Here is an 11,336-nt window from a genome sequence, read left to right on the forward strand (position 1 = left end):
GATAAATTCGTACCTTCCTCAAAGTGACACATAAGTTCATACCTGCCTCAAAGTGATATATGATAAGTTCGTACCTGCCTCAAAGTGATATACAATATGTTCATACCTGCCTCAAAGTGATATACAATATGTTCATACCTGCCTAAAAATTGATATACAATATGCTCATACCTGCCTCAAAGTGATATATGATAAGTTCGTACCTGCCTCAAAGTGATATACAATACGTTCATACCTGCCTCAAAGTGATATACAATATGTTCATACTGCCTCGAAGTGATATACAATATGTTCGTACCTGCCTCAAAATTGATATACAATATGTTCGTACCTGTCTCAAAGTGATATATCATAAGTTCGTACCTGCCTCAAAGTGAAACATGAATTGTTCGTATCGGCCTCAAATTGACATACAATATGTTCATACCTGCCTCAAATTGATATATGATAAGTTCATAAGCTACATATGTGATCTGAATGAAACAATTTCTTATTTTTTAAAAAACAAATCCACATTCCGTGCTTAGGTTTAAGAACCCATGTCTCTTATGTGAAACTGAATAAAATATGAAATTTTAGATATCTCCATTTCATGCAGACTTTTGACATCATTAATATTATATATTGGCACAAGTGATGTACAATTAAATTAATTTCTAAAGAGAATGGTGACTATCCTAAGCTCAATTTATATCTAATGGTTTCAAGCCACTGAATTTAAATCCATGGAATACATGGTTTTGGGGAATAATTGATGCTTATATTATATGTTTCATTGTTTTCAGTTTTCCTTTCTCATACAATGGTTGAGATGTTTATCAGTTCTATGACTAAGTGCAACTAATTTGGTCACTTGATTTTAAATCATACAGCCATCATATGCCCATCACTGATTCATTTTAAGCCATTTTAATTGGGATGAATTTGTTATGAAGATACATCCTTACTTCATCTTGTTTGTTTGTTCCTATACAATTACAGTGGTGTCAGGAGTGGCTGATTTCATGTTACATGCAAATGGTTATAATTCCAGTACAGATGCACATTTATGCTAGCTGGGTTAATTACTGAATTTTAGGCACAAAAATGAACAAATTGCTGCCCATATTCTCTACGCTCTGTTTTAAATCATTTATAGAAGTTTTCATCGTGAGTAATTTTAGAGACAATCCTTTCATGCTGCACTTTCCTCATCATTACAGTAGTATAAGTGATGATTTTGTTCATGTTACATTTATGGAATAACTTCAGTTTTGTTTTGTTCTGTTTTTTTTGTGAATTTACAGTTCTCATGTTTTGCAGAGCTTTATTTGTTGTAGAGATAAAGGGGTGTAAGACTGTAAAACATTAAACACAGAAGGATCAGCTTTGGGGTGAAAATAGCTTTAGTGATTAAACGGCTCGTTTATTGTTGAAATTTATTACTGTTATAATAATATGTGTTCTCAGTGGTAGAACCATAACACAAAACGGAACACCCATGCCTGGATATCATAAACAATGTTCATTTTATACTAGGGCTAATTAAGTTCAGTGTTTTAAATAAAATGACTTATTTAACCTGTAACATTGAAAAAGGAGATACTGTTATGACTAAGGTCGAGTTAGACTATATAGATGCTGGTCAAAAATCCTATATTTTGGCCAACATAATTGATATTCAAAAGGATGAAATTTGTCCCCATCTCCATGTAATAACGACATTTAAGGTCATTTAATTAAACTTTGTGCCAAGCTGTTGGACTGGTTCTAAACCTTTGTGTACACACTCGTTCTTCTTTCAGTGTATAACTGTATAAAATGATTTACATTCAATAAAAATTAAATATTACATCAAACAGATTTAATCATATAAAAGCCAAAGAAGATTCTTGATTCATTTGATAATATCAGTTTCTTTTTACCTTAATGCATATATTCCTCTATTCAGGTAAACAGGGTTATCCTTCTGAGGATATCTTCTTGAAAAAGACCATGACCTACTCGAAGCTTGCTGAAAAGTCCAAAGAGGGCTCAAAATATCTTCCTCAAGAAGATGTGGTTTGTATTATTTGGACAATACTTTATGTGTTTGCTGTTACATTATTTTAAAATTAATAATATTATACCATATTATATCATTTCCTTTATCTATGAACTAATTCGCTTCAGTACATTTTATTATTAGCTTAGTTTGTTCAGATACTTCTCAAATATTGAAAATCTGTATATTTAGGATATTTCTGAGAATTTAGGTCGTAAAAGTATCATAAACATGGCAACGTGCCAAAAACATTATCATATATCTGTTAAAGGATATGCTTTCTTTCATAATGATACATTTATATAACATTCAACAACACTTCTATTTGCCGAAATACATGCCGTATCGATGGACATTATATAGACTCCAATGTATTTTTCTATTACCTTTACATGTTAATAATATAACTCTAATATCTTGAAGCCCGCGTAATAATACCCTCATAATTATCTCTATATGTAATGGAATAGCTTCATTTGAAAAGTCCACACTGTTGTACCCATGGAGTCACTTGGACTCTTTGCTCCTTGGGAATTTATGGTGCCTATTTCATTGAATTTATTTAATAAACCTGAATAAACGATACAACTCACTATATAAGATTCATGGTGACCTTGATTAGCTGCTGCGATTGGCTTATTTATTCAAGCGAGATGAAAACTGAGCGTGTCCCAAAGGGAACTAATAATACCAGAATTCATTTAAGTAGATACAAATGAACGTTTTACTGCTGAACATGACCATTTTGTCGTTAACGTTCAAGACAATAAAATTACAAGAGGCTTTCATAATACTAACTAAATATATTAATCCGAGTGCTAATGATTTATGCTTGATTAAGTATGGCAGTTTAATATGTAAAATTACCTTCGAATGCAGGTCTCATTCATACTCTGCTTAAATAATTTGTGAGGAGACATCCAACATTTACACATATAACCAAAGATATTTTTGTCCAGGTCACTCTCATTCATTCTAAATGATTGCTTGTTCCCATGCACGTAAATATAAACAAACTGTCGTATCAGAACAAATGAACAAGTCGGACATGAATAAATCAACATCTCTTACAGTCTATATCAAACAGAGGTTCTGCAATCAAATTTAAACAACTTTGATCCGTGATGATTATAATAGATGAAACTGCTATATTAGAATATGTAGTATAATCACAAAAAGTGTAATTGTTTATAAAATATGAAAAAAGTACTGGAGAAGACCAATATTCGTTGCTCATCTCAGAGAGAGACAGGAAGGGGGATAGATATTGATTAGTGCCAAACCGTCTGATCGAGTGAAAATTGACCGCCATGCCAGCACCTATCCAACAAAAATAACGATAAAAGAAGTGCATTTGGTATTAGTGCAAGATCCACTACATTTTATTCCTATGTAAACATAATTTATGAAAATGTATTAAAGTTTAAGTTATTGTGCGATTATAAGTTAATATATTTACAAATTTCTTCTTGGGTACCCCAGAAAAACCTTCCAGAAATTATTGTCATAGATGCATGAACCTTAACTGTTAATCTTGAAACGATAACACAAATGTACTTTTGCACTAAAAATGTCATAAAAACTGGGCATTTGCTCTTAACATCCCATTAATTTTAATATTGATTAAATTATAACATTGGTGAAAGAAAACATACTTAGAATGCGTTAGAAGTGACGTAATAATAGCACACACATGTATACCAACACATGCCAACAAATATATTTACCCTCGTCCAGAGACATTAACGTCTCAATCCTCCTTACTAAGACTGGCCACGTACTGGCTAAGAATTTATAGTTGCTACAACATTGGACTAAGGTTGGGGTAACATTGTTAGATAATGTTGTGGGAACGTGATTTGGTGAACTTGCTAAAATGTGCTACAGCGTTGTTGCTGAATGTCACAAAGTAACATTCCTACAACATTCTGACAACAGTCTACCTATACTGAGAGTGAAGAATGAAAGCTGGATCTGTTTCTGAAACCCATATGCCCCACCACTGGCAGCAAAGTCCAAAAGGTCAATCAAACATTATAATAATTTCAACATTACCATCCATCGTGAAGTAGTAGAGATAGCAGGAGTTTCAAGAGGGCTGCCATTGTTACCATATTGGATGATAGATCTGCAAAATGTTTATTTGGATCAAACTAAACATCACCAGTAATTTGGCCATAATACAATGAGTAAATATACAATGCAAGGGCACTCGAGTGCAAAAATCACGCAACCATTGTGCTAATTTGAGAACTTGAAAGATAGTGATGCATGATAATTTCTACAATTAGTTCAAGTTCACACACAAATGGTAAAGATGCGTATTTAAGAAGAAACAAGTGGGTATGAGAAAAGAAAACAATTCAACATATATTTTACCATCACTTTATTTTGTGTTGATTTTCTGGATTTTGTTAGGTTCAGAAATCAAAGTCAGTATCCTCCACATAAAGTCAATATGTCTCTTCTGCTCCTGCAAATTGAAAAGTAATTTTAATGTTTGAACGCCGTCATATCGTCTCAGCATGGCTTACATATCTAGAAGTCAAGTTAATTAGTGTAATCAAGCTTGTAACAAGCCTAATTTAAAGTCTGCTTTAAAATCTGTGATTAGTTTAAACTTATTCGTCGTTATTATCAATGTCGAATATTGAGGAACTTTAACAAAGAATAACGACAGGGCTTGCACAAATAATGCGCAACCATTTACACATTTTGTTCAATATTCGACGTACTTCGATAGAACTTTGTATATATCCCGCAATCATGCATTTTGACTCATACCCATAACAATCCCCACCTAAGCAATTTCTTCTAGCCCTACATTGTCCATGTTATTATTTAGCAGTGCACTGTATAGTTGATAACATATATCATTCATGTGTGCTGTGTTTATTAATTACCAAAACCTCATACACATAATTATCACTGAAACAATACCAGTATTACATTGTTTACAATCAGCATCATAATAATAATAAAAAATAATATCAAAATTATATGGTTCAATCATGTCTGTAATTATCAAAACTTAATGTTAATTATCTTTTAATGGGCATTTCTTATTTTACATCTATGCATATCAGCACGTGTCCACCTGTCCAAAAATTAATTTCTTTAAATGTAGTAATTTATATACCTGATTTTGTAAATATTATTTGGTCAGGAACAATAAATATTATGTTTTTGAGCTAAGCGCATCTGCAATTAAACACACATTAACTCGAAGCGTTGTATTAGTATATATCGTACATAGTTTTTGTTTGTAAATGGCACCGCCTCGTGGCATCGTGTTTACATGTGCATCAATATGTCAACCCTCAAGATGAAACAATTCGTCAGAAGATAATATCTGACAATAACAAAGTTAATTTCTGCAACATAAAATGCGGACAATAGATAATTAATTAATGTGCATACCATGGTGTTTGAAAATAGATAACTCATTGTCTCAGCCAAAACTGATATTTTGCCTGTACTTCAGTTTGTATACTCATACACAGTTGAAAACTATGATTACATGCCATATCTGTAATCAAAGAATCCAAGGAATAAAATATTTTCCAATAAAAATTTTAATCTAGATACAGTTATTTGTTTCTAAAATAAAAATGAAAACATTTACAAATCATTGATGTCAAACGCAACATTGGTATAACGTTATAAAGTCACCTATTATATTTGTAAAAATGTCACTATTGATTGTACATGCTGTATGATCTATACACATAGGTGCCGTTTATAATTTTGTATATATTTTTTAGACCAGAGGATTATTAAAGTTATGTTCATGTGTAATGCTTGGGCATCATTGCTAGAACGTTATAAACCCATGTAACCATATCACAACCTTACAGCAACATTGTGAAAACAATACGTGTTAGCTGGGAGAACTCCAATAATTGGATATGCATATATTTCAATTTTTTTTTAATGTGTTTGTATTGTCTCGCAAGAAGTAAGATATATTAATACACTTATAATTTTCCTTGGCAATCTAATATAACTTCTTGCCGATGAAATATTTTTGCGTGACATTAATACTTTGAAGATTGAAATGTGCTTATATTAATGAGTAAAATGGTAATGAATGAAAGAGGTATACTAATTATCTTCAGTATGAAATATTCAAGGAACTATGCTTAGCTATAACACATAAGCGGTATATAATGATAAATGTTCAGTTATGGGGATTTTGTGGGAGAGTATATGCACATAATAGTAATTATGTTATAGAAATAGACTCAGATTATCACAACACTATGCATAAAACCTGCATCTGTTAATCTTAGGTCAACCTGAATGACTAAATCTTTTTCTTTTATCAAGTTATACCACCTTTCATCTTGTATTGAAAGGTGTATAGTCCCCATATAAAAATAACTGTCCCCATTATGTCATGTAAACTTTGAGCAAAGCTGGATACTCAGCCTCTCTCTCTCTCTCTCTCTCTCTCACACACACACACACACACACACACACACAATGGAATGGGTAACTTAACTGTTTATATGTCTGCCGTAAGGCAGAGCATGTTATGTTGCATGGTCCATCCATCCATCTGTCAGTTACCAGTTTCGTTCCTGCACATATACTCAAGTACTCCATAATCTATAGTAACCAGTCTTTGCACATTGCTTACACTTATGCTAAAGGATAATGTTATCGATTTTGAAATCAAGAGGTTTTTGTTGTTGTTATAGGGTTTAACGCTATTTTTCAGAACAAGATAGGCTAGTCAAGAGGTAAAACAAATAAAGTCATTGTGACTAAAAGATGCAAAATGGTTTCCACATAATGAATCGAGTGTTTCACCATATACAGTTACAAATATGCCTTCTACCTTGGATAATAACTTACCATATTGATGTAGGTGCACCGAGGTCTTGGGTCAAGGACTCTCTAACTGTAAGGAAAAATGTATCCACACAATCAGTTTTGTGGGTTTTTTCACATCAGTAGTTAAAAAACAGTGCTTTCCTTGCACTTAAGACACAAAAGAAGCCTCTTGATTTGAGGTGAAGATGTAAAATTATATTCCACTGCAGTATAGCTACAATTTATTATAGTAAATATCTAACTAACTGTGAGTGGTATTTTTAACTTATCATTTATATTCTTTCAGAATTAGCTTCCACAAAGACAACACAAATCATCGAAATGAAATTTTTTCTACAATAGCATTCTACAAATGACATTTAGAGTGACAATTATTCAGTTGGATCACCTTTTTGCATGAATTTGATAACAAAGTTATAATGTTCATGAAGAAAGCTTATGAGTTGAGTTCTTGTAATATAGATAATGACTTCATAACCAAACATTATGTAAGAAACAAATTGGGAAGATATGTAGATGTTTTGCAGCTGTACAGACACTGACTAGAAGTGCATCAAATTAGCCAGAAATATCAGCAATATTAGTTGCAAAAATTAGATATGTGCTCAGTTGTCATGCTTATCATTCATTTACAACGTTTCACGCATGCGCAGTGAGGATTTTCACCATAGGCCCGCGTGGATAATGAGAGGTGGGAATAGACCAGCTAATGTGCAGTTTGAAATATAAAATGAGTACAAAAGATAAAAGATGGATAGTTGGTTTTGATCTAAGCTATCAGACTGTTGTACAACATAACTTTGAAGTGGTGGAATGAAAATGTCAACCAGGACCACATGTTGTTGAGTAGATATGTTTGAGGAAGCCTGGGTGACTTAGTGGTTAGAGCAGTGGAAGCAAGACCAAAAAGGTATGGGTTTGAATCCTAAAAGTGACCAGTCTGCGTCAGCTACAGTATTGTGTTCTAGGTCAAGACACTTTACTGCAATCGTTGTAAATAACCTACTTGTGTTTATATGCCATACATCACCCGACCAAACCAAAACAAATGTTTTGAATACCTAATATTATAGAGGCGGTGTAAATTAGAACAGTAATGAAATATATATTATTAATTTCATCTAAGTTAGTATTTTCTTTGTTATTTGAATTTGAATTTGTTATTTGAATTTATAAGGACGATTTTATTTAAATTGTCTGAGTGTGTCAGATAAAGTAAATGTACTTTTCTTCTTGTAGTGTGTAGATTGACCTACATTACCTGTCCAGTTTTAACTTTCATTGGAACTCTTATTGGGGATTGGTACAACAGATAAACATGTACAACAAAGTGTATGCATTGTGCATATTTTGTGTGAGCAAGATAAAGCCATACTGTACACGCATGAAGTACACAAAGCAATACATATTTCTCAAGAGGACAATGCTCATTGCTAATATAGAACTGGAAGGTCAACCCATAATGTCACTTAGATGGACATTTAAAAATGAGCGGTCTCTTCTTTGTAACCAAATTAACAAAGCAGCATGTGAATGTGCAACGAACAAACCATATGATATTTCTTCTATTTTATAAATGCGACTTAGTTTCAAAGTCATAAATTTGAAATTGTTGAGAAACTGAGCAGGAAATGTGTACACTGACACTGGTCCTGACTCTAAAATGACTTAGTCACTATGTCATAGTTCGGAAGCAGTCATACATTTATCCGACCGATGGAAATGGAAAGTCAAATTATATGCATCATTGACTTTTACCTCTGAGCTTTTTTATGCTCAAGGACCTAACTCGGAGAAAAAGACTTCATTATGGAGGTCAACTAAGAGAATCAGCGGGTAATGTGCTTAACAAACACAGACTTCTAAGCTAAATTAATGCATACAAGATATAATACTCATGCGTCATAGTTTAAATTTAGCAGCCTTCGTTGATTTGTATGACACAGGTGTTATACATTAACCTATGTTGCTAGCTGTACAGATAACACAATGATCTTTAAAATTAACTATATATATATATATATATATATATATATATATATATATATATATATATATATATATATAAACACATCTGGTAATCTATTTTATTCTATTGTCAATTTCATGTGTTTGTATATATTGATAGCAATATGTTTTTAATTTGTATTCACTACCAATAATCATGTAAGAAATTGCAACAAAGTTTAGAATATATATAGTCTTCATTAAAGATTGCATTGACCTGTTATTAATGAGTATTTGCCACCCTACTATCACTTTCGACTATTTGAAACGCAACTGCAAGAATAAGCTTATTTGTACAAGAATCTAGAAAAGAGCTTCTTCTGCATTTTCCCTGCGTTGTCCATGATTTATTGAGGTATGTATTATTACCTATGAATAAGAACACATGAAGCACCACCCTTGTACTTTTAAATCATTTTCCTAAAATAGACATATAATATAGCACCAGTAAAAATTCAAAGTAAATGTGAACCCTGACTCGAACAGTCGCTGAAAAGAATGATGTTTACAAATGTCATTTGTCAAAAACACTGAAGATCAGATATTGCAGACATTTTCTGTTTATATTTATGTTTGATTATCAAAGAGAATAAGCACACACATACAAACACAGATATATATATATATATATATATATATATATATATATATATATATATATATATATATATGTAGTTAGATAGAAAATTAGCCTAGTAATTAGATCTTGATTTCTAATTCATGTCGTGATATCTGGGTCACCAAAATCGGAATAGGATAACACGCGAAGTCATGGTCTAGACTGTCTAAAGCAAACAGTAAAACGTGATCTAGCAATGAAGATGAATTCACTATCGTAATGATTTTATATACTTATCACTGTTAAGTTAATAGAATCCTTATGCTTAAAAAAGTACAGAAATGGCTTATCATTTCAATCTTTTCAACATGAAATTCTTTTTATATCTTAAACCAAATTACATGAATATAAGCGTTTTCTGAACATAGACCATATAGTTCCAGCCTCGTTTGATAATATGGCGATACAAATTAAAAGGAACTACCATTTTTCTAGCTTCATAAAATGGCAGTAACGTTCTGGATCTTTCTTGACTGAAAAGACTGATAGGTATGTCATGATTTCAGTATCATTATATTTTTCAAGATCATTCTGTTATGAAAGATCATTTTGTTGTACATAAAGTCTGTATATTGTCTGAGACAACTACGTTGTATAAAATCTAGTTATTGTTTGAGACCATAATAGTGTAAATAACATGATTTGTTTTTACAAACTTGATTCTTGTCTAATAATGATTTTGGAAAACATATATGCTTTTTTAATTGTGTGGTTATATACTTCTTTCTCTTCTTATCAAGGTGTAGGATTACTTTTGAGTGTAATAAAATCTTTATACTGACATCTAACTCAATGTTATAATTTTCCCCTTCAAGATAATACATGTTTAGCTGCTATGAACACTGCGTTTAAGATTGATCTTCACATTGTTTCTCTTTAAGTTGAAATCATTTAGACTGACAAAATTATAAAACTGCAACACTATAACATATTATTCCTTCATTTAATAAAATAATAATTGTTGAGTTGTTTATTCTACCAAAACAGGTAAAACTGTTTGGGCTCAAATATTAGGATATTTTAATCCCCAGTAATTGACGTGATGTATAGATCAGGTTTTGTGACAAATATATGCCAAATCTTTTAACTATCTGTTACTGTAATAAGGTCACAAGCTTAAGTAACAGTAAAGAAGCAAAACCAACAAATTTTGTAAAGATTAACAAACAATTTAATCATTAAAGTGATAAATAAAACATGTATAATGTACCGTATACTGAAGTGAGTCCAAGCTAGTCCTTATAAAGGTCTATGAAAGCCCTAAAGGAATGAAAAGTCCCTTATAATTTCCAATACCGGAAATGTATTGGTCCGCCAAGGACCGTGACGTCAAGGTGGCATTGTCTGGCATTCTTTCGAATAATTTATAACAGTTCCAGAATAATAGTATAGTCCAAATAATGAACACTTTCTATGACCACTGAACAAACGTTTTCCTCTCGAAAAATAAATAAGTACAACCTAAAACACGTCTGCAGACTTGCATCAGGAACACAAAAAGTGTGAATGACTCCATAAATCTGAATGAAACTAAATGCTTAATTGTCTCCTTAAATATATTGTGACCGTACTTCACATCAGGCCACATGTGACAGCAGACACTATTGATTTTGATGAGGTAAGCATAATCACGTGACCTTTGGTAACCAGTGGAAAACCACATAATTATTCTCAAAGCATTCACATCAGATCAATCACTGAAAACCTATGTCATTTTAAGTCTTATTATTATCATTATTATTACTAATTTTCAGCTCGTACGTAAAAATTTATTTATACATCCTACGCTATTTGCGTTCTTAAAATAGAGCAAGGTTACTAACAGTTTCTAACAAAATATATTCTATA

At 31.9% G+C, this 11,336-nt stretch overlaps 1 protein-coding gene across 2 annotated transcripts in view; it reads left to right on the plus strand.

Annotated features, from left to right (window-relative positions):
• Window positions 1-10,271, plus strand: part of LOC149800055 (uncharacterized) — a 323,160-nt gene extending 312,889 nt beyond the window's left edge. For both annotated transcript variants that reach the window (XM_089959611.1, XM_089959612.1), the window contains exons 35-36: window positions 1,931-2,040; window positions 7,149-10,271. In XM_089959611.1, the coding sequence (XP_089815737.1) occupies window positions 1,931-2,040; window positions 7,149-7,154 (116 nt within the window). In that variant the 3' untranslated portion in view covers window positions 7,155-10,271. The remainder of the gene's footprint in view (window positions 1-1,930; window positions 2,041-7,148) is intronic.
• The last annotated feature ends 1,065 nt before the right edge of the window (window positions 10,272-11,336 follow it).

This window comes from Sinohyriopsis cumingii, chromosome 5 (assembly GCF_028554795.1).
Source record: "Sinohyriopsis cumingii isolate HCF-2022 chromosome 5, ASM2855479v2, whole genome shotgun sequence".
Lineage (NCBI taxonomy): Eukaryota > Metazoa > Mollusca > Bivalvia > Unionida > Unionidae > Sinohyriopsis > Sinohyriopsis cumingii.